Source organism: Malaclemys terrapin, chromosome 5 (assembly GCF_027887155.1).
Source record: "Malaclemys terrapin pileata isolate rMalTer1 chromosome 5, rMalTer1.hap1, whole genome shotgun sequence".
In the NCBI taxonomy this organism is placed as follows: domain Eukaryota; kingdom Metazoa; phylum Chordata; order Testudines; family Emydidae; genus Malaclemys; species Malaclemys terrapin.
The window spans coordinates 19,773,539-19,798,521 of NC_071509.1; the positions used below are offsets into that span (position 1 = coordinate 19,773,539).

Consider the following 24,983-nt stretch of genomic DNA (forward strand, 5'->3'; position numbering starts at 1 on the left):
GCGTGGCGGAGGAGACCATAATGGGGAAAGTGATGACAAACATGCAGTTGGTGGTTTAAAAAGGTCATTGTGCAGCAGCAGGCTTGAGTTGGGGCATACTTTCTCCAGTAACTTGCCAGTGGCAACCTCTCGTCTGATATGAGGAGGAGCAATATTGCTCAGAACTGGGAGCCATGGGAGTGCAGACGGACGCGGGTGCTGGAGAGGATACGCATGGCAGCATGTAACTGCGTATCCACCAGTTTGGTGTGTGACGGGATCGACTCCAAACTGGTGCGCAGCACTCCGCCACCGAATACGAGGTGGCAAGAGCTGATGTCCGCAGAGTTGGAGCACGAGCACCCCAGGGGAAATAGGGGAAATATAATCTAGAATGGAATGGAACATGTAGTAGAACATATAGTAGAAACAAATAGAATCTATTTCCCCATGTTAGGTATCCTCACACCTTCTTGTCAAACTGTCTTAAATGGGCTATCTTGATTATGACTACAAACGTTTTTTTCTCCTGCTGACAATAGCTCATCTTAATTAATTAACCTCTTAGAGTTGATAAGGAAACTTCCACCTTTTCATGTTGTCTATATGTATATATATCTCCTCACTATTTGTTCCATTCTATGCATCCGATGAAGTGGGCTGTAGCCCACGAAAGCTTATGCTCAAATAAATTTGCTAGTCTCTAAAATTTTAACTAATCTCTAATCTATATCTCCCTTTCTGCAGATTAAGCCCATTACTTCTCATCGTACTTTCAGTGGACATGGAGAACAACAGATCACTATCTTCTTGATAACAGTCTTAAAATATGATAAGGACTGTCTTAAAGTCCCACCACAGGACTGACCCAGTAGATATGCTCTCCCAGTCTGACAGCGAACTACTAACTACTCTTTGACTATGGTCTTTCAGCCAGTTTTTACCCATCTTATAATAATTTCATCTAGACCAAACTTCCCTACTTTGCTTACGTGAATGTCATGTGGGACTATATCAAAAGCCTTACTACAATCAAAATATATCATATCTACTGCTTCCCTCATATCTACTAGGGCAGTAACCCTGTTAAAGAAGGAAATTATGTTGGTTTGGCATACTTTGGTCTTGACAAATCCATGCTGGCTATTCCTTATAACCCTATTATCTTCCAGGTGCTTACAAAATGACTTTTTAATAATATGTTCTAGTATCTTTCTAGGTATTGAAGTTAGGCTGATTGGTCTATAATTCCCCAAGTGCTGTTTGTTCCCCTTTTTAAAGATATGATCTTGCCACAAAGCTTACAATCTGAATCCCCAATCTTGCTATGAGCTCCATAGGATTGCATTCATAAAGAATCTCACTGAAGTCAATGAAGCAGGATCAGGGTATAATTGTATTTATAGAGCAAACACATGCACACATACAAAGTGAAGTGGTTAGATTCTGGTCTTCATCATATAAATAAGAATCTGACCCAGAGGAAGTTAGAAACATTAATTGCAACTGAGCCTCAAGGGATTTGAATCTTTACACAATACATTAATATATTAAAATAAAAGATCATTCTCTAAAAACTCTAGTAAAAAAAGTTAAATATGATTTAACTGTTGTCCCAGGCAAGTACTGTAGTAGCAGAGTTCAAAAAGGATCCACCCTCTAGCCAGCTTCCTTATTATAGTTATTAATTAATTTATAGTCCTCACGTACATGTTTTGATCTGGATTTGAACCTCAGCCCCCAGTTTGGCAGTGTCTGAGGTGAGTTTTTGTTCAGGGCTCTCTCTACTTAACAACAATCCAAATTTTTCCTTGGACTAAGAATCTACTTTGTTCTCATGATCATATTTTGCTCTTATCAAGTCAAATTCTCTACTGATGTAAACTGATGCAGCTCTATTGACTTCAATGGAGTTATTTACATCAGCTGAGTACAGTAACTCCTCACTTAAAGTCATCCCGGTTAACGTTGTTTCGTTACTGATCAATTAGGGAACATGCTCGTTTAAAGTTGTGCAATGCTCCCTTCTAACGTTGTTTGGCAGCCACCAGCTTTGTCCACTGCTTGCAGGAAGAGCAGCCCATTGCAGCTAGCTGGTGGGGGCTTGTAACCAGGGTGGACCAGCAGCTCCCCACTCCCCTAAGTTCCCTGTGCTGCAGCCGTCCAGCAGGCTATCAATTGGCAGTTCAGCTGTCCCTCCCCCACTGCCACGTGCTGCTCCTGCCCTCTGCCTTGGAGCTGCTCCCAGAGACTCCTGCTTGCTGTGCAGGGGGGGAAAATGGGGGCTAATGTCAGGGTGTCCCCCTCCCCCCTGCTCCTGTACCTCGCTTACCTCTTCTCCATATAGAGCACGGAGGGGACACGGACAGAGAGAGAGAGAGTTTGAGGCAGCAGCTGCTGTCTCAACTTCCTGATTCACTTAAAAAGACAATACATTTGAGAGTGCGTCAGTTTATTTAAAGGGGCAAATGTGCATCTCTCTCTCTCTCGCTCTCTCCCACACACAAGGTGTGTGTCTGTCTCTGTCTGCTATGCTGTCTCCGCTCCCTCCTGTTCGTGCTGCCTTGATGAGAGGCTACCTTAACAACAATGTGTTAATCCTTGAGGGCTCAGCGGTTAGTTCATCATTTAGCAGCAAGCCAATCCCTGGGAAATATCCCTTCCTCTTTCACCCTGTAACTTCACCACCTCAACCAAGCTTCACAATCATCAAAGCTGTGAACAGTATTAAATTGTTTGTTTAAAACGTATACTGTGTGTATATCTATATAATATATAGTTTTTTGTCTGGTGAAAAAAAAATTCCCTGGAACCTAACCCCCCCATTTACATTAATTCTTATAAAAAAGAAGAACAGGAGTACTTGTGGCACCTTAGAGACTAACAAATTTATTAGAGCATAAGCTTTCGTGGACTGCATCCGAAGAAGTGGGCTGTAGTCCACGAAAGCTTATGCTCTAATAAATTTGTTAGTCTCTAAGGTGCCACAAGTACTCCTGTTCTTCTTTTTGCGGATACAGACTAACACGGCTGCTACTCTGAAACCTGTCATTAATTCTTATTGGGAAATTGGATTCACTTAACATTGTTTCGCTTAAAGTCGCATTTTTCAGGAACATATCTACAATGTTAAGCGAGGAGTTACTGTATCTCAACTATGTCCCGCTGGAAGCTTACCTGATGTTGTCAAAGCTACTTTAAAATCACATGCATATCTACATTGTTGCTATAAAGAACTCTGCATTTACCAACAGTGGTCACACTACAGAATCTGAGATATTCCAGTTATTTCTTATTCCAGGTATAAAGAAACAGGGCATGATCCAAAACAACTGAAGTCAACAGAAAGACACCCATTGAATTCAGTCAGTTTGAATTAGGCCCAGTCTGCACTATCTCAGATACCACAGTCCGGTAAATATTGACTTATAAAGTATGATCACTTTAGTTCCAAAATTATATCAATTAAAGCACTTTAAATTATTAGACTCACTGTTTTCTATGTATAATTTCATTGATTCTCTGTGTTCTACCATTTGTTTGTTTTATCCACCTTTTGATAGCCTTACATTTAAATTTTAAAGTTTTGGGGCGGGCATGGCCTCTTTATTAGATATCTGTACAATACCTAGCACAATGGGGCCCTGGCCTCTAAGTTCTACTCTAATAAAAATAATTAATATCTATTTTTTAAATTCTACATACACACATATACATACATATGAACAAACACACCAACATATACCTATACACCTGAATAATACGGTGTCTAAATATAAATTATAAACTTTTTGCATGCAAGTCAAAAGGTTCTTAATGGAGTTATAGCTAAAAGGTGGTGTATTTTTTGCATTAAATTTAAAATATGCAGTTAACTAACAATCGTTGGATATTGTTTCTTAGGAAAATTCTTTACACTATAGAGCAGTAATTATCCTCACTAAGAAGCTAAAAGAGTTGTTATACAAAACCTGTCAGATAAAATTGGGTAATCTTTTGTTGCCATTACTTCAATAATTAGAATGGAAACAATTCATGTCTTAAACCAAAAGTAAACCTGTTAAACAAATTGTTCCATGTCACCAATTCTAAACATATCAACAAAAGTTTCATTATAAACTGAAATTGCTTTCACTGTGAAAGGGAACTATTCAGTTATTTCTGTTTTTCCTTTGCTCTGCCGATGAAAAATTACCAGGATTTCAGAGACACTTTTCAGAGACTAAATGAAGCTTCTTTTTCTTATAAGATGCAGGCAATTGAGTAATGGAAATACTTATTTAGGCTTTGGGATCCATTGCCATATGAAATCACTGAAGCCAATAACTTAACAAGATTCCAAAAGGAATTGCATATGTATCAAGAATGTCCAGAGTTGTTTATAATTATAAACAACTTCTGGAGGGGAGAGGGTATTAAACCTCATGATTCAGGGCTTACGCAAAATTACTAACAATTAGAGATCAGGACGAGATCTACTACAGGGGGCTGATTATCCTACATTTGCCTACTACATGGTTCTTATGTCTTCCGCTGAAGCTTCTGGTACTGGCTAGCGTCTGGCAGTATACTGGACTAGATGGGCCTCGGGTCTGATCCAGTATGCCAAGTCTGATATTACTATGAAAAAAATAAGGTTGGATCTATCTCTCTCTCTCCTTGTTTTATCATTCATAAGAAATGAGTAAGTAGAGCACCTGAAGGCCAACTCTGACAATTTCACTATATTTCCTTTTTATGATGGACTTGAAAAAGATTGGCTATAAAAGTCACTTTGGGGGTTCATCTGCCTTCATTCTAATAGACACATTATTACATGAGGGCAAATTATATTTGGAAAAATAAAGAATTTGTCTTTTACTGTATACTGCAGACGAGCAAAAAATAAGCAAGATTCTGTGTACTGTGGTGGTTATGAGCTGTAGTTACTCTACCTATTGCAAAAACAACAGAGCATTTCGCACAGTTGGCAGAACCCAGGCTGAAGAACTTGCTCCCTCGGTGGTCTGGAGCTGGCTGGCTTCCCAGCCCACAAGAAGGGCAGAGTCAGTTGAAGAGAGGATGAGGACAAGGCAACTAGGAGATGAATTGATTTCATACATCTGTTGGCTTCTATGGAGACCTGTCCAGAGTTTAAAGTTACCATCCCTTCAAGAAGGGAAGCAATGGTAATTTTGATGGACTCTCTGAGGGTCAATCTTCCCTGTGTGTAGCTGTTCCCATAGGAGCAAGACGTGGGTGAGAGTGCAGATTGCTTAGTACTATATAGTACTAAGCTTCCAATTAACTGATCTCACCCTAAACCCCACCCTCCAGAAACAGACCTGATATGCACCCTTACCCGCTCCACTCTGCACAACTAGGCTGCATATGGCAGAAATCCAAAATCACCCCAACATTCTGAGATGGGAATACAATGTATTACATTTTCATTCACAGTAAATGGTATGAAATGGATTCAGAGATGTTATAGTATTTATGAGGTACTGATATGATTATTAGGGGCTTGACCCTGAACCACTGAAGTCAACGGGAGCCTTGTTGATTTCAATGGGCTCAGGATCAAGCCCTAGGTGGACACAGAGCTTTGATAAAAGACTAAAGATAAAGGTATCTGCAGAATTTTAGATCTGGCTGAAATTATTCAGTAATGACAGTGTGTGTATTATAGCTCTACTTTTCTGCAGAGTAATTGTATGTATCCAAGTTAATATTAATATTAATATAATATAATATATGCATCTTGTATGTGTCTCAATTAAAAATTTAAAACATTTTGTTTCCTGGCCTAGAGCACCAGAACTTGAAAAAAGTACAATTCTTTTTGCAAATAGCACATAGAGTAGGATAATACTGCTAGCCTAATTTTCAGAGATACTCGATATCTACAATTCCCACTGATTCCAAAGATGCTTTGCACCTTTGAAAATCAGGCAACCCAGCAATAAGACACCCAGGAGGAGATTATAATGGATTTATCTAGCCAATAGACACTTTACTAATCCAATAGCTATACTGTAATTTCACAATAGCTAATGGGAGCAGTGTAAACCCAGTGTCTGTTATTTCCTTTAATGATCCTCAACATGACAGATGTGTTATAATCATACCGTAAGCATTTCAATAAGTCTTGTGTTTTATTTTATATTAAGAATGAATACCTAATTGGCTGATAGGTAAAGAATATAGAACTTTACACTGAAATTTGATAGGATTCAATAATGTGCTGCAATAATATGTTGTTTTTTATAGCCTTACAGTAAGCATGGTATTGCAATACAGCAGGGGTCGGCAACGTTCAGCACATGGCTCACCAGGGTAAGCACCCTGGCGGGCCGGGCCAGTTTTATTTACCTGCTGATGTGGCAGGTTCAGCTGATCGCGGCCCCCACTGGCCGCAGTTCGCCGTCCCGAGCCAATAGGGGCGGTGAGAAGCCGCGGCCAGCACATCGCTCGCCCACACAACTTCTTGCTGCCCCCATTGGCCCGGGACAGCGAACCGCGGCCAATGGGGGCCGCGATCGGCTGAACCTGCCGTGTCAGCAGGTAAATAAAATTGGCCCGGCCCACCAGGGTGTTTACCCTGGCGAGCCGCGTGCCGAACGTTGCCGACCCCTGCAATACAGCATGTGAGCATTTTAATAGTAGAACACACCGAAGCTCATTCTATTGCCGTCATTCACTGGTGACAAAGCCAAAGTGTAGCTGGAAGGTGAGTTAACTGCTGGATGGAAATACAAATGTCCCATCCGACCTCCCCCCTTGCTCTCCTTTATATGCCCCCCCCCAAATCTCCCCCCGTCCAGTATTTGCAACCCACTGAGTTTAAATTCACCAGCCACAAGGCAAAGAAAGCCCATGAAACAACCCCAAGGCAGTTACTCATAGGGAAGGGGGAGGAGATAGAACACCTTCCCTTCCTACTACCAAAGCGCTGAGGACCCTGCAAATCCTGAACCCTGTGGAGATGGCTCTGTCGTTGTTTTAAACGAACAGTGGTGATGGTAGAGTTCATCAGGGACGTTGCTGATGGGGCAATAATTGCCTGATTGGACTTATCTAGCTAGACTGTTAACCACATCAAAGTTTATACATAATTTCACATAGTTTATGTATGATTTGCTTTGATTTTCTTTGTGTTCTCTAATAAATATTGCTTCACTGAAAATATTTTGCAAACTGGCTCCAGATCATATTAATCTGGACCCTTTCCTAAGAAGGAGTATATTGTAATCTCCAATTTGACACAAAGCTCAGATTTTGTTAGAACTGACTTTTTCAAAACTAAAGATTGAGCTAAAGGTTTTCCATTTTTTTAAAAAGATTGCATTAGAAATAGTTGTTATTGAACAAGTATACATTATCCTGATATGACTGCAACCCAACAATTAAGATTTGAAAAGTTGAAAATGAAATGGACTAAGCAAAAGCAAAAACTGATTTAACTGATTTTATTGTCTATATTGTAAAATGGGAATAGTAGACAAAATATACAAATAGTGATGAGTAAAATAAATTTTAAACATTATCTCCATATTAATCTAAAGGGATGTGAGCAACTTAGATTAGGAATTTTTGTTGTGGTTGTGTACTGGAAGTAAATACAACTTTTTGTTTTAATGCAACTTTAATTGGACTTCAAAATTTAGTGGGATTTCTCATCATAGTAAGCACTAAATTCAAAAGAATGTATTTTCAGGATTTTATTCTAGGTAAAGATTTTCATCTTATCAATTCTGCATCTCAATAATTTGTTTCTTTATGCCCAGCTTTCTTAAATCAATATCACTACAAAGTAGTAATAGTAATGTGTATCCATTTCAGCAGTGAGATACAGGATAACTACCCAAAAGATCAATATTGTGCATGTACTTGCATATCTATAGTATATGTCTTCTAGACAGAGATATCAGGGGAGATTTTGCATAAGGCACATATGGGAGTTATGTGTTTAACTCCCATTGACTTTCCATGTGTGTTAGAAATCAATTTGTGTGTTTGAATATTTCCCCCATCTAAATCTCTCAAACTAATAAAGTATCATTAACTGTAAACAGAGAGAAAAGTGGACAAGTATTTATGGCAATTAAGTCTCACAGATTAAGAAAAGATTAAAATTGTAATTTTATTTATACATATCAATGTCCGTACTGTTCAAGATAACCTATAATAACCTGATTGATTTTAGTGTCAGTATTGCAATTTACAATCACATACTGCTTCTGGCTACAGAAAAACCTAGTCCAACATATTTTTTCTTCCTTGCCATAATAATGCATGTTAAAGAAAAATCTAGACAAGCTAGAGGGTGTTCAGGGAAAAGCAGTAACAAAATTAAAGGTTTTCACAGATGTAAACAAGCAGGAGGAGGTAAATTGGAGGAGGAGATATTACCTAGTCTCTCTCACCTTGAATAGATCCAGGCTATGGAACAGACACAAGGGAAATGGTGCAAGCTCCATCGCTTAGGACATTTAAAACTAGATTAGACAAAACACTAAAAATACATGTCTAGATTCTTAGCTTGTGCAAATCAGGATAGCTCAGGTGAAGTCAATGAAGCTTAGCCACTTCACACTGGTTTACAATCTGGCCCATTCTGTATTGAACAATCCTGCATATGCAGGATAAAGGAATAAATGACCTATTAGAGAGATTCTCAAACTGCGGTCCATGAACTATGTGGACCTGCTTCCATAACAGGGAACCATCTGTTCATTGTTAAGCAGGGCTATTTTCTGCTAGTTGTAGCCTAGTCCCGGATTCTTTTAGGATTTCTAGAAGCTTTTTTGATAAAAATAAACACAAAAACAAATATCTTTCAGCACTCTGCACAGTCCCTTTGTGTAACTTCATTTCTCTGTGTTTGTGATGTATTGTAACCTCAGTTGTGATCAAATTTTGGATAAACATAAAATTCAATGGATGGCAAACACATAGGGGAACAGAACCATATTGCAAAATGATCTAGAAAAATTTAGAGCAGTGGAACCCGTGTGCAATGTGAGGACATTCAGTACTATTAAAACAGAGGCTTACATTTTAAGAAGTTTCTAGTGATTAAGAGCCTGAGTATTTCAGCCGAGACACTTTAAAAGGTCCTGATTTTTTGAGGTGGGAGCACAGCAACTCTGAACATCAGGCCCCTTTAAAAAAGTCTCAAATTGGGCACCAAAACCGAGGCACCCAAAATAGAGTCACTTGAAAATTTAGCCCGTAAGGGCCAGATTTTTAAGGGTATTTAATGGGATTTTCAAAAGCATCTAATTGCCTAACACCTATTGAAAACAAGGAGTTTTAGCCACCAAGGTGCTTTTGAAAATCCCACCAGGTGCCAAAAATACCTTTAAAAATCTGACCCTAAGCTCCTACACCCAGAAAAACTGTTTAGACAAAAATGGAGGGAGGTAACCAACCATCTCATTAAAGTGAGGTTAGCTCTATTCCTTCTCCCTGATGTTATCCTGTCATTACTTTTAATTAAACCAAACACTATAGTTTCCAAGAGATATTGGGATTTGGAGGTTGGGAAAAGAGGTGTGCAGGAAATGATCTATTATTTAAGAAGCGATCAACAATATGGAAAAGTCTGATAACCACTAACCTAATAGAAATTACAGATGGAAATAATCTAATAAATCACTACCTGTGTACTGCATCTTATCATACTGAGTTAAACAAAAAATGTAATTAAAACCAGGGCCGGCTCCAGCATTTCTGCCGCCCCAAGCAAAAAAAAAAAAGCCGCGATCGCAATCGCGACCAGCGGCGGCAATTGGGGGGTGGGGGGAGAAAAAAAGCCGCGATCATCGGCGGCAGTTCGGCGGCAGGTCCTTCGCTCCTAGAAGGAGTGAGGGACCTGCCGCCCCCCGAATTGCCGCAGGTGCCGCCCCTCTCCCTTGGCTGCCCCAAGCACCTGCTTGTTAAGCTGGTGCCGGCCCTGATTAAAACAGAAACATAACAGTTAACGAAAACTATAAATGTCTAGCTTCAATATTGCAGCCATCCACCACCCATCATAACTATCAAAAATAAAGAAAAACAAACATAATAAAATGATTAAAAAAGGGGTAAAATAGAACTGGAAGAAGTTAGAAAATATCAGAGTAAAGAAAATCAGCTCAACTGACTGCTGGGTATACAAAAGGTACACAGGAAAAAAAAGAGGTAAATTATTGTAACCGAGTAAGCACAGAAATAGTGTTTGAAACATTTTCCTTCTTATGTGTAATTTTTAGTCCTCTCATTTTTCACCCTAAGAAAGGTGTAATTTCAAGAAACAGAAATCTTTTATTACTTGCCTTATTTTCCTTAGCAAAGTATGGAAGGGTCTGAAAAGCTCAGACATATCTTCTGGCTTGCGGTCCAAGTTCAATGGTCCTTCAGAATAAACTACAAGCCCACTGTATTTAAGACACACACACAAAATAAATCTTTTTTATGACACTTGGACAGAGTATAGAATCAGAAAACCATCAATAAACAAATATTTGAAATTATATTCAAGATGCTGGTTGCATAATTATGCACAATTTTATGTAATTATTTGTTCTCTCTCAGATACCTTATTTTTCTTTTATTTGTAAGAAGTTACAGATATTTAAAAACTACAAAGAATTTGGTTCCTTTATATGTGGGGGAAAAGCAATGAAACCATATTACAGAAAGAATCCATTGTTTACTTCATTTATTTAACTGACTTGGAAAAACTGAAAATGAGTGTATAGAAGAAATTAATATCTAAGTAAGTGAATTATCAGAATATTTTGGACTCTACTGTCCCAAGATACATTCCAGCTTTCTTCTTCTTTCTATTCTAAATAGGTTCTAGACAGGTGGTTTGGCCCTTTTGAATGCCAGTGCTTGAACATTCCCTCTCTCAGTCAAATTAAAATACAAAATGGTAGAAAAAACATCTGTGCTAGGAAAGAAAGAAAGAAAGCTTTATAGGATGTAACATTTCCATACTACAAGGCTACAAATTAAATTAACTGCTTGTAGGAAAGCTTCCAAAGAAAGGAAGCTTTAGTCCTGATCCTGCAAACACTTACGTGCATCACTTTAAGCACGAGTAGTCTCATTGATTTCAGTGAAACTACTCACATGCATAAGGGTTTGTAGTATTGGGGGCGGGTCTCAGAGCCCTGAACGGGAACATCTTCACTATATTTAGCCCCATAGTGTGAGCTCAACTCAGTCCACCTGAGCTCTGAGACTTGCTGCCACAGGGGTTTTGTTTTGTTTTGTTTTTGCAGTGTTGATAAACTTAGTTTGCAAATATTCATTACTTTGAAGGCAGCCTTCTGAAAAGACACCTACGCTTCAGGATGGTGCTGATTAATTCCGAGGAGGTCTGAATCTCTCAGACAGACTAATAGAGGCATTCAGCACAATAATAATAACAAACTCACTTTTTGCCCCATTTTTGGTTCATTACCATCCAGTTCTGCCATGAATGGCCAGCTCAAGATCTTCTGAAACACTCCAGCATGTATCATAGGCTGATATCATCACCAATACTATGAAATCCCACTGGAGCACAAAATCAATATATGGCGGAATCACTTGAGTGCTATTTCTTTGCTTTCTGAGAAAATGTTGCTATGTTTCTTGTGTTTACAACCAAAAATGGTACAAAATAATGAAATAATTTATTTAAAACATGCCCAAAAGTTTTCCTTCAAAAAAAAAGATCGGTCTGTCACTCTGCAACTTTAGTTTGGTCCTCCATGTATTAGTGAGAATCTTTTTTTTACTCTCATGTTGCCAGCAAGGTCCATTCTGTATCCTCTCCTCAGCACTGGAGCTAGCCATCTGAGTTCTTATGTCAATATGCCAAAAGCCAAGCTTGTTTATTGGGGGCAATCAACACATAACTCTTAATATAATGGATTTTTTTCATTCTATTTGAAAGTCACCTTTCACAAATCCTTTCTGGCTGAAGACCTCAATTCTCCAATTACCGCAGACCCAATTTTAATTCTTTAGTTTCTTTATTTCAGGAGACAGACTGCCATCAATGAATTAATTGCTGCTGACTCAGGTACTAAAGTCTTGTCTAGAAAAATAAGCATTACCTTTTCTCTGGATAGAAACTAGAGTCTGCTCAGGCTAAATTTTTAACTGCTGCAAACCCATGTTCCTTGGGCTAGTAATTATGTTACAAAATTAGCACCTTTCAGATATGGGTCTGTCTGAATTTCTTCAGAGAGTGAAGAACTATAGAAATTAGATGAAAGGGAAATCTTAGATTTCATGCAACCCATTGGTGATATAATCAAGAGAAAACTTCATGGGAATGTTTCATTCTGAAAGCAATCAAATATGAATTTTTGCCACTTGGGAAAGGGTGAACCATTTTATATTGTTTTGCTCGTATGCTTTTGTGAAACTCATTTCAGGTGAAATACTTTTATTATTATTATTATTATTTATTTATTTTTTTGGACAGAGCCACTCTCAGGCTACTTCTGCACTACACACCACTTTCGGTGAAAAAAAGCATACTGCGTTGTGTGGCTACACATGTCAGTGAAAGTCCCTGGTAGTGGGGAAAGGCTTCAGTTTCTCTCCACTGCCACCCGACAAGGAAAGGCTCTGACAGGGGGTAGGTAGTAGGGGAAAGGCTCAGACTTTTCCCTGCTGCTCCACCCTCGCCAGAGCCTTTCCCCACCACTGGAGTCTCTCTTTCCCTGTGGCAGAGGAGAGCTCCAGCAGCAGGAAGCTGTCAGCTTTTCCCCACTGTCCTCTACTGCTGGAGCATTTCCCTGGTACCAGAGTCTTTTCCTGCAATGGAGAATGGCTTCCACAGTGGGGCCTTTTCAGTGGAGAATGGCTCCAGCATGCCATCCGTGTACACACATGCCACCGAAAGAATCCTACAGTGTAGAGACACCCTCAGAGCTCAGTCCTGCAAAGAGTTGAGTACTCTGATCCTGTTCAGTGGGACTGCTTCAGTGATTTGCTGATCAGGGCCAGAGTGCTCTACACCTTATAGGATCAGGTTATCAGGCACATTTTTGCAATATCTCAGTAAACATACAAAGACACTTCTGCTTGAAAATACTTTTCAGAAGTTTTGTAAAAGTTTTCACAATTTAAGAGAGAAAATATTGTGAAACAAAGATGATATATTTGGCCCAATTCTACTAACATGAGGCCTTTGGACTGTCTCACTTTATTATTACTCACATGCCTTAAATACTGGAATGAGATGCACATTTCATTTTTCATAGCCTTTAATTCTAGTAGACTGAGGTGGAATAAGCTGAATTCATTTAGTCTTTTTTTTTTTATTTTATTTTTTTTTTAGTCTGCTCCCCTCGAATGGGTTTGTTCCTCGACAAGTTCCTCAGTACGTTTTTTAATTGTCGATTATTAGGATTATTAATAGAATATTGCTATCTCTTATTAAATAATTTAAAAACATTCCTCTGAGTCATCCAGCATTAGATGCAGTTTGTCTTGATTGGCATTGGTCAGTATGTTATTTTTCAGTTAGTTTATTACTACTGTACATGTTCCTAGAGGACTTAAAATGGACAGACATTTATAAGTAAAAAGATAAACATTAGAACTGCCATGCAAGTTCATGCCATTCACCATAAGGATAGTCCCATATGTATTTACAAACTGAATGGCAGCAATTATTGTTCATCTTCTAAAACAGTGGTTCTTAACCTTTACTGCAGCCTGCACCCCTTTGGTTCTCAAAAATATGTTCTCACACCCCTTATCAAATATCGTTCAAGTAGGTCAATTCTTTAAACCTAGATATATCATAACTATAGAATGAAAGAGAGAGAATTATATATTTATTTTAATTTTGCTGTTAAAATGTAATGCAGTAATCGTTAAAAAATGTATAATGTTAATAAATATATAGGTTTGATGAAACAAAGTAATTGTACTTGTGTGCCTGTGCTTAATTTGTGTTTTCGATGATTTACCTTATAAAAAAATCTGGCATGTCTTGCACCTCCAGAAAGGGCATCTCACACCCCACGGGAGTGCGTGCACCCCAGGTTAAGTCCACTGTTCTAAAACATGAACACAATGTAGTAGAATGTCTGGAAAAGTGGTTCATTATCGATGAGTCTGAAGAAGAGTAGTTATCCAAGTTATAGTCAATAGGCACTCCTCTGGCACCAGATGGTATGGGATTTCACATGCTACCCCACCTTCTGGCAGGGAAAAATATAAACTTTTGAGGGGGTTTAGAGGAACCACTTGTAATAAAATTTTAGGATAAAGTTTACAGCAGGCTAGAGAAGGTGCCATGGGTGCTTTAAGTGAGGAAGTTACACCTTTAAATCCTAGTGCACTGATGGGAGGACAAACTTTTGAGGATTTTACTGCACTGACAACCAACAACAAATATAAACAGATATAGACAGAAAGACAGACACGCCCACCCCTACCCTCCTTGAAATGGCAGGGAAAAAAGCATTAAATGTAAACTTGTCCAGTAGTATGTAATCAGAATTGTGAGAGAAACTGGACTGCAGAGAACTGGAGAATCCTGAATATTTTTAAATGGACCGAGTGATAACGTAATATTCAGTATGGTGGAACCAATGACCCCAGTTCTTTCTCTCTCTCTCTCATTGTTATGACTAGTAGAATTCTAAGGGACCTTTAATAAATGATTTAGTCCAGCAGATCTCAAACGGTGGGTCACGACCCCATTTTAATGGGTTCGCCAGGGCTGGCTTAGACTTGCTGGGGTCCAGGGCAAAGCCGAAGCCCGAGCCCCACCACCCAAGGCCGAAGCCTGAGGGTTTCAGCCCTGCACATTGGAACTCAAGTTATAGGTCCCCTGCCTGGGGCTGAAGCCCTTGGGCTTCAACTTCCCCCACCCACCCCCAGGTCAGTGGGGGGCGGGCTCAGGCTTTGGTCCCCTGTCCTGGGGTCATGTAGTAATTTTTATTGTCAGAAGGGGGTCGCAGTGCAATGAAGTTTGAGAATCCCTGATTTAGTCCATTGCTTTACTCCCCCACTCCTATATTATGGCCAAGTTGACCTAATTATTCCCAAACCAGCATTGACAGAGCACTAGCTAATCTATGCTTCAAATCTCAAATGATGGTAATTCTACAACCTTTATAGGTAACTTGTTCTATTGCTCAGCTGTTCTCGTAGCTAATTTTTCCCTATTTTAACCAAAATTTTCCCTGCTATAGGTTAATTCTGTTACTTGTTCTTATCTCACTGATTATTTTTGAAAGGAAGCTTAGTGGCTAATGAAAAAGAAAAGGAAATGAAAACAAAACTATTTAAAGAAACAAAAATCTATATCTTAACATTGCAAGCCAGCTCTTAGGTTAAAAGTTCACAGACATCTGGTATGACATTATGCAGTGAAGATTAAACTAAAGTACTGAAAATGCAATTCGCTTAACTGGCTGGTCTCCCCAATCCTCCATGTGTGCAAAAATTGTCATTCTACCCTAAGAACTTGTCTACATGACACTAGCAAAGCGCACTAGAGGGTTATGATTTGTAAAGCACTCTAACATGCGGGGCTTTAACTCCTCTATATAGATCCTGCTGGTGCACTCTAAAATATACCTCATTCAGGACTATGTTAAATGCCTTTTAGGTATCTTTTAGAGCATACCATCAGGGTCTACATAGAGCAGTTAGAGTGCAGCCCATTAGTGTCAAGCTTTACAAATCTCACCTCTCTGGCATCCTTTGTCAGGCTGCATAGACAAGCCCTAAGTTTACAGGCATTCAGCGGAATAATTTATTGTATAGTAGCTGCATTTCATGCTACATCAACTACCCTACACAATGCTGCATAGCTGGGTGAATTGATCCCCAGAGATTTTGATCTCTCTGCCAGTCCAGATATCCAACTGCATCTCATCCTAACTAGCAACAGTTGCTAGAAAGAACAAGATTTTTATTCACTAAAGAAATACAGTATGCTAACAAGCATGGCGCCTTGTAGATATATCTTCCTTAGATTTTAAGACTTATCTCTCTACAGTCCAGACTTTAGGCCTACCAGTATTCAAGGAAACTTTGTATCTGGCTGATACAATTTTTCCAGGAATATCAACTGGTGGTGATGCCTGTTTTCATCTCACTGTCTGTTCTGGGAGCAGGCAGACTGATTTTTAATCTGGGATTGGCAAAGGCCATTTCTCAGAGAGTCTTTGGTTTTCCAGCCAGACTAGATTTATTTTTTTGTATGAGTTTTCCTCCTGCTACTGCAGACTCTGAATGGTGTTTAATATGATGAGCAGTCACTTTCTCATAGTCTTGCTGACTTTTGATGCTAAGATTAAATTTATTTAGTTAGTTAGTTGTGACATTTATAGGCACATTACTCTGCTTAACAGGAGCAATGAGCCAGAGTGATTTCTGGAGGAGAAATTTACACATGCAGGGTGTGAGGTTTCTTATTTTCTAACTATTCTAGTTATAGTAATACCCCGATGCAAACTTTAAAAAACCATAACCTTTATTAAAATGCAGTAATTGTAGCCTTGCTTCCTTTACTCCAGAGAAATTGCTGTCTTATTAAATAAAGAATATCCATTAGGGAGCATTCATCTTGTTTATTTCATATGTGCTACTGTGGTAAACTGATTTAAGTGGAAAAGCTTGTTTCACCCAGCAGTCTGAGCAGAAAAATTAAAGGCCAAGAGTATAACATGCCATTTTTCTGATTCCATCCAGTTGCATACAGTAAACACATTCTAGAAATAGGTGTGTACCTCACTCACTTTTTGTTACACTATACTATGCCAATAGATTCCCTGGCAGGTCCCTTTGGTTCTAGTATGTATCACTAAGGAAACTAAATGATTACTACTGAAAATCAGTTTTTCATGGATCCATATGATAAAGCTGTTACTTATGCAGGGAGGTAAAATATTTGCATCTAAAGAATTTATTTATAAAAGATGAGTTTACAGTACCTAGTCTGGTTTGGAAGATGTGATGTTCTAAACCCCTTCACTTCTGCATTTCCTTCTGGGGGAAGTCTGACCAGCTGCTCTCAGTTCCTAGTCTGCATAATTAGCTGCTCTGACTTTTCTCCTTTTGGCACTTGTTGCTTTATTAATGCCACTCCTTGTTAATTCCTTTGTGATCTTACTGCCTTTTTTGGTTCTTTCTTTGAAAGAATGTGTTCATAAAAATTAGCTGCAAGCAGGTGTGAACAAATAAACACTTTGCGATGTGACTTTACCAAAACTTTCAATAAAATATTATTCCTAGATCAAATCGATGTAAAAGTTATAAATACTTACCACACAATGGCTAATCTTGGGATGGTAAACATTAATGCTGGTTCATAGTCATCAATCATATCTTGAGTGAGGTATCCAAGCTTTAAAGCTCTAGGTAAATAAAATACTTGTAAATCGTTTTTCAGAACGTTCTCAGCTTATTAGCTGTTCATAAATAAATTTGAATAATTAAATAGGAAAAACTATGAAAAAATTAATGTTGTGATATAAGCCAGGCAAACTGAGGAAGAAAATTCATATTTAAAGCTCACTCTACATTCACTCTGTCTCTTTTGACTATTATCAATCCCACTCCACCTAACAGAAACCAAATGGCTCAGTGATCTGCACTCCCAACTCCAAGGTGCAAAATTTGCAAAGAGTAGGAAGAAGCCCTGTATATATTTAATGAACTTCCCCTGGTGACAGATGTGGTGCCATGATTTACTGTCAAAGGCAGTGTTGGAGAGAGTCCATCTCAGTCTCTCTGTTGAGCCTTAGCTGTAGAAGGATGGACAAGCCATTCCTGAGGAGTTGTTGGTGATGAGCCATACCTGAGGAGATGCTGTCCCCTTGTGGACTAGGGGACACAGGATACACCTGGTTCCTTGTGACCAGCCCCCACCACCACCAAAGAAAGAAGATGTGGAAAACCACCCCAGGGACGAAACATAGCCACATTCAAACAGACCTCTAAGTCCCTGCTCAGAATTCCCATGTCTCTCATCCTTTCCTTCTCCCAAGCCCATGTTTCCACCAGGCAGCCATTGTCTCCATTTTTCTTTGACCGAGACAATTTGATGACACAGCAAAAGAATGTCAGAAGTGCAAGTGTGTTTGCATGCATATTAAAATACCACATTGAATGACACAGGATTCACAAAATTGTTTTGGTATAATCCATAACCCCATGTATATACATGCACAAAGCACACCTCTTGGTTTTAGAATATTGGGAGGCTGAATCCATTGTCATTTAAAAAAAAGTACAATTTAAGACTTCCCAATGCAGTCAAAAGCAAAACCAGTTTTCATGGACACTCTCCTCCCCCAGGACTATCTTTTGACAAATTTCAACTTTGTACTCCAAACCACTGAGTCTTTAAAGCTGTCCAAATAAAAGTCACAAGATTTTTTTCTAATAATGGGAGAAGTATGTGCCCTCATTCTCAAAACAAAATAAAAAAATACCCTAAACATTTTTTTGCGCAAATCTCCTTTCCCTACCACATCACACCAAACCCCAGAATCAAACAAAAAAACCCTATATGCCTCTGATCCAGAAAATTCAACTCAAAAGGTACAAGATAAAATGGTCTCTAGAATGGAAATGCTTAGTCAGCCTTAACTGTATATATCATAACCATGCACTCCAAGTACAATACAGTGATTTTTTTTATGTTAGGCCAAAACATTTCTGCAAATAGCTAATGTGTTTTGATTTTTTACTTGAACAATCACCAGGAAAATGAAATGTTGCTTCCTAAAGATTACAGGTATGAAATTTGCATAATATGCCAGATCACAGGTAAATACAGCAAAGAAAAGTGTATTCATATTTCTGAAAAGTGCTTACCTCTCTACTGTTTCACAAAAAAGCACGATTACCTCTTGCTGTACATAATACTCTTTTGGAGACTTTACAGGTACCATGGCTGATACATAACTACAAAGATTTTAAAAAGAGGTATATTTTAATTACTTTTCAATCCCTTCAAAGATTTTAAAAAGGAGTATATTTTAATTACTTTTCTCAACCCCTTCACAATCAGATATAACATAATGGAAAAGAAATGCAGGTCAAATTATCTTAATAATGAACTCTGATGGTTTTCAATAAATTTTGACAATTTTCATTAAGAGAACTTTACAATTTTAGTGGAAATGAAAACAATTGCTTTATTTATTACTGAAGCATAGACTTCTGCAGTAATTTCATAAGTACTATTACAAATATTCAACAATAAAATCTTCATCCAATTTTTTTTTGCTTTCTCTAGATTGAAGAATAGTTTACTCTGCATTTTCTGAAAGCACAGTAATTGAATAAAATTAAGAATTTTATCTAATGCTATTCCAAATGAAATTACATTAACAAAGCATAGCTGATCAACAGGCTGTGGAATTTAAGGGGCTCTAACGTTGGCACAATAAAGTCTAGTGTATGTGTGAAATTATGTACAATTACTGAAAAATACGTGTTTATGTGCCGATAAGCAGTACTTGCATGCAATATTTGTGCACAAGTCACTGGTCCTTTACTGGACATAGGAACTGCACACTGAATCAGACTCATGGTCCATCTAGTCCAGTATCCTGTCTCTGATAAAGCTAGAGATTGACTAACTCTGAAACCTGAGGTTTAATATCTCTTCCTAAATTTATGTCAGCATTCACTATTATACTAGATATTCTTGTTTTGGATGTAAATCTCCAATCCCTTTTTGATTCTTGCTTTGTTTTTGGCAATGGATTCCAGAGTTTAGTTGTGCCTTGTCTGAAAAGTATTTCCTTTTGTCTGTCTTGAATTTGCCACCTTTTAATTTAATCAAATATCTCCTTTCTCTTGAGTTATGAGACAGGGAGAACAGAAGCTACTGCTCTGCTCTCTCTATTCATTATTGTATACACGTTTATCATGTGCCCTCTTATTTGTCTTTCTCCTGACAACATTATTAATAGGGAAGATTTACAGCTTCCATTTGTGCCTTTGAAAATCTCTCCCAAATATCATACCAGTATGCTAATGTAGAGATTACACTGTACTTGAAGATTGCAAATTCTGATTGCTAAGTGGCTATTGATTTTTTTAAATCTGAATAGAAGGGGAAAGGATGTGACAGTGTTATAAATAGGTATAAACTGCTAAAGAAATTCAAAATCTGTGACAAGGGAGAAAAAGAAGGATTCTTCTGCAAGAAAGTGTAGTTGTTCAGGATACATATATTTTTGAATCTGTTACCTTAACTCAAATTCAGCAAAAAGGACATCAAAATGTTTAAGCGACTCTTTCATTTTTTCTGTGTAAAGATTCAAATCCCTTAAGGCCTGGTCGCGAATAATGTTCCTAACTTCCTCCAGGCTGCGGGTCAGATCCTTGGCCAATGGTCTCATAGCCATGCTCTCAATTTCACGATTCATAATAATAGAACCAGCAGCCAAGCACTGTAGAAATAACATTTTAAAAAATGGATTAAAAAGTTGTACTTTATCCAAGAAAATGTTATAGCGCAGGAAGGGAAGTGGTCTTAGCCTCACCTGTGACTCTCAAGTGATGGGTTTGAGGCCAGGTCCCTACAGGTCTTGTGGTCCTCAGATAAAAGGCCAGCTCAGTTTGGGAGAACTAAAGGTAGCAGGAAGGCTCCTGCAAAAGGTCCAGGATCATGGGGAAGGACCTACAAGGGGGCTGTCCAGGTGGGCAGGGGCAGAAGCCTTAAGAGGAAAAGGCTTCAGAAGGGGCCAGGCAACAAGAGCTAATGTTCTGGTTTTGATTAAAATAAGCCCATCCCTGGAGAAAGGAACTGAATTTCTGCTACTGTTGGGACCTTTATTTCATACACTGGCCAGTGCATGCTCACCAGCTCACAGAGATCTTATAGGCATACTTTGTATCTTTTAAGAAGCCTTAAGAACATAAGAACAGCCATACTGGGTCAGACCTAAGGTCCATCTAGCCCAGTATCCTGTCTACCGACAGTGGCCAATGCCAGGTGCCCCAGAGGGAATGAACAGAACAGGTAATCATCAAGCGATCCATCCCGTCATCCATTCCCAGCTTCTGGCAAACAGAGACTAGGGACACTATCCCTGTCCATCCTAGCTAATAGCCATTGATGGACCTATCCTCCATGAACCTAGCTAGTTCTTTTTTGAACCCTGTTATAGTGTTGGCCTTCACAACATCCTCCGGCAAGGAGTTCCACAGATTGACTGTGCATTGTGTGAAGAAATATTTCCTTTTGTTTGTTTTAAACCTGCTGCCTATTAATTTCATTTGGTGGCCCCTAGTTCTTGTGTTATGAGAAGGAGTAAATAAGGCAGCCATTCCATCCCCCTAGTTATTTTTGTTGCCCTTTTCTGAATCTTTTCCAATTCCAATATATCTTTTTTGACATGGGGCAACCACATCTGCATACAGTATTCAAGATGTGGGTGTACCAAGGATTTATATAGAGGCAATATGACATTTTCTGTCTTATTATCTATCTCTTTCTTAATGATTCCCAACATTCTGTTCATTTTTTTGATTGCAAAAGCCTTACTATACAATATAACAGAAGATATAGAATATTTTCCATGGCTGGACAGGTCCCTTGATTTGGAAAACTATGTATGTTGAAGTCCGGGCTGGCTCCAGGCATCAGCCCAGCAAGCAGGTGCTTGGGGCGGCCAAGGGGAAGGGACGGCATGTCGGGCTGTTCGGCGGCAGGTCACTCTCAGAGGGAAGCACCTGCCGCCAAATTCACGCCGAAGAAGAAAGCGGCATAGTGGAGCTGCCACTGGAGTGCCGCCCATCGCAAGTGCGATCGTGGCTTTCCCCCCCGCTTGGGGCAGCAAAAACCCTGGAGCCGGTCCTGGTTGAAATAAATCATACTTGATGCATTTAATAGAAATATATTTTGAAAATTAAAAAAACAAAGGGTATTTTATTCTTGAGGCTTTTATTTTTCTCTCTTTTTTCAATCCCTGTTCTTGGGTCTCTTTCTTGACTGCCAAATAGCAGCAGATGGAAGGCATTTTTCCAGCTCTGTAGGAGGACCTGTAATCCTAGACCTTGCTCAGCAGTTTGATGTACTGATTTGTGATACAAGGGCACTCCCAAGATCTCTTGTTCTTGTTCTCTAGGTAGTCCAAAGCAATAATTACAGTAAAGCAGAGACAAGTCAAGTCTGAGATGTTGATGGCTACAATTCTCAGTTTGAATAAGATTCAAAATGAGGATGCTGACAAGAATACAATGTACATGCTAATCTCACTGTGGTTTATACAAATACATTCAGTCTCCTGTACTATGTACATTTACGGAAGATCATGGATCCCAGTTCTGTTTACAATTAAGTAAGTCATCAGAACCTTATCATGGTATAGAACACTTTCTGAAACCAGCAACTCCGTTCAGCACAGAGCCAGTGAAAGCCTGATTCAGAAGGGCCAAAAATACCAATCAGTTATGTAACACATGCAAAGAAAAACATTTAGAATGTGGTTCAACTCCTTTTCTCTCCAAATGTATTGTTTATTTCAATGCTTTCTCAAGCATTTTCTACCCCAGATGCAAAAAACCCAGCAATAGTTTCTGGCTGTAATTATAGTGGTAATTTACAGTGGGATTCATTAGAATAATGTCAAGAAACTGTAGTTGGTTTTGCAAAAGGCCCAGAGAGGAGGCAGAAGTGTTACAATGCTGGGTATTGCCATGAGGGAGCCTTCAGGGGTGGTTAGTTTGTCTACACATGCTCCACATCCCCTGACATCAGTAAGGGACATGTACATTGATATATATCTATTGCCTCTGAGCACTGGACCCTGAGACTTTCCTACAGTCCAGAATAGCCCAAGCCTATTAAATGTCAGAGCATACTGCAAGACACCTATGTACGCAGGCTTCTGTAGAGGTGGGCCTTTGAGAGAAAGCAGATGAGTCAGAGAAGGGAGTTTATTGTTCTGCAGGCAATCTAATTTTTGTTCAAAATTCATGGCAAGGGCGTTTAGAATCTTGGATAGGTGCTCTTTTATTTTGTATGTATCTCTAATAATTCAGTCATTAGTGCCATTAATACAATGCAAATGAAGGATATAGAATAAAAAGCCCTAAAAAGAATACTTTTAGTTCCAGGAATGAGATAAATTTGGCTCATGATAAAGGACACTACTCTGACATGAAAACCTGTGGATATCTGTAGAATTTCCACACCCTACATGGGATAGTCCTTCATGGCAAATACAACTCCCAATATAAATTGACCCAATATACAGGAAATATGTATCAAATGCTAATACATTAAGGGTATCTATGAATTATTTAAATTAAGACAAATTGATATTAACAGTTATTAAAATAAATATTTCACAAGCACAACAGATATCAAACCCACAACAAAACAATACTTTTAGACTATACATTAACAACTGATTAGACTAATTTTCAAAGTAAATGTTTGAATACTGATCTACAAGTTTATATGCTTTTTTGTGAGAAATTATGCCCACACATTTCAAATACAAGTCCTCAAATATACTTTACAAGCAGCATGCAATAAGCCAATCTTCCTTTAAAACAAAGTAACAGAAACAACAGTGACCTACCTCTGCTCCAAACCAAAGCTGCCCTGCAAGGTTGTCATGGCGTATTTCTTCTGGAAATTTAACACAGAAGTCCCGGTTGGCCCGTTCATGTGGAATGCATTCATCCATGATTTGATTTACGATGTTTAAAACATTATCCTGGAATGAAAACAGATGGATAGGATGCATGCAGTCATAAGATATATTTTTAAGAAAGTAACTGAAACCAAAGAAGTCCCATGATATTTTCTCCAACATTTATAGAACTAAGAGGACATCACCTAAAAATAACATTTGACATTTTACATGTTAACATGAATAAAATGGATTGGAGGGGGAGAGAGAACACATCCACTATTTTTTCAGGTTGCTTACTGCAGGCATTTAGCAGCACTTTGTATATAGTCAGTTGCACTGCGTCCCCATGTAACAAGTCAGTTTGTAAAGTGAGCTTCCTTTTGTTTATGTGGGGTCTTTTACAAATTAAAAAAAGAGAGAACAAATTAAAAGAAAAATCTGATTGTAAAGCCACGAAAATTGGCAGGGGGACTACAGGAAACGTATCGTTCTTAAAAAAAATTCACTAGATCCTAGATGTATTCATTTATTTACACTTTAGATTTATAAAACCACAAGACACCCCTAAATAAATGCTCTAGGCACCTCTGACAAATTCTTATTGTATTTCTAAATCAAAAAAGAAACAGCAACCCCATTATATATAATTCCACTAAATAACCAGGAAGCACAAATAAATCAGATTCCCCACTTTTAACTTTGACTATCACCCCTAACAATATATGATTCAATTCTCCTAAAATATGCCTCTCAGAGTACTCTAAAGGTAATCAGAATATAAGAGCTGGGCTTTCTTGGAAGGGAATGAGAGGGGATTGCTCTGGCAGTCTAAAGCAGGTGGTTTGCACTCCCAAGTGTCCAGAAGGCACAAAGCTGGAGTACCTGGCTGCTATTCCTCCCTCCCTTGCAGTCCCCTTGAGGACCGTAGGCAGCCAGTGCATGTTAGAGAAGGCTAGAGGCTGCTCTAACGTGGGCTGAGGCAAGAGAATCGGGGAGCCATAACCAGCTCCCTGATATGCAGTAAATAATCTGGCCCATATTCTGTATTCATTTATCTGAAAATAGTTTACAAAGCCTTCGGGAGTGTTGTATAGAACTGTTTCAATGTAAAAAAGGTAGATTTGGAATGAAAAAGGACAAGAGTGCCCTTATTAAAGATATTTTGTTTGTGTCTCGTATCTTCTCTAGTTAATGTAGTCCTTTTCTTCATACCTAAAATGTTTTTCAAACAAATAAATAGAATCTGTCACTTAGAGAAATATGTTTAGAAGGCAGAATGCTTTTAAGTCTACAATTTGTTTCTCTTTTGCTTTTCTTTGTTTTTTTTTTTTTTTTTACAAAAGAAAAAGCAAACAAGATGTTTAAAGAAAACTCTCCTCTGTACCCTCCCTTGGGGAT

At 38.6% G+C, this 24,983-nt stretch overlaps 1 protein-coding gene across 6 annotated transcripts in view; it reads right to left on the minus strand.

Annotated features, from left to right (window-relative positions):
• The window catches only part of ZFYVE28 (zinc finger FYVE-type containing 28), a 294,752-nt gene that overhangs the window by 68,522 nt on the left and 201,247 nt on the right, over window positions 1-24,983 (minus strand). For all 6 annotated transcript variants that reach the window (XR_008445193.1, XM_054030704.1, XM_054030703.1 and 3 more), the window contains 5 exons: window positions 23,529-23,666; window positions 20,185-20,387; window positions 18,799-18,888; window positions 17,244-17,333; window positions 10,281-10,382 (listed from right to left, as the gene is read on the minus strand). Coding sequence is in view for 5 of the 6 variants with exons in the window: in XM_054030704.1 (XP_053886679.1) it covers window positions 10,281-10,382; window positions 17,244-17,333; window positions 18,799-18,888; window positions 20,185-20,387; window positions 23,529-23,666 (623 nt within the window). In the remaining variant the exon portion in view is untranslated. The remainder of the gene's footprint in view (window positions 1-10,280; window positions 10,383-17,243; window positions 17,334-18,798; window positions 18,889-20,184; window positions 20,388-23,528; window positions 23,667-24,983) is intronic.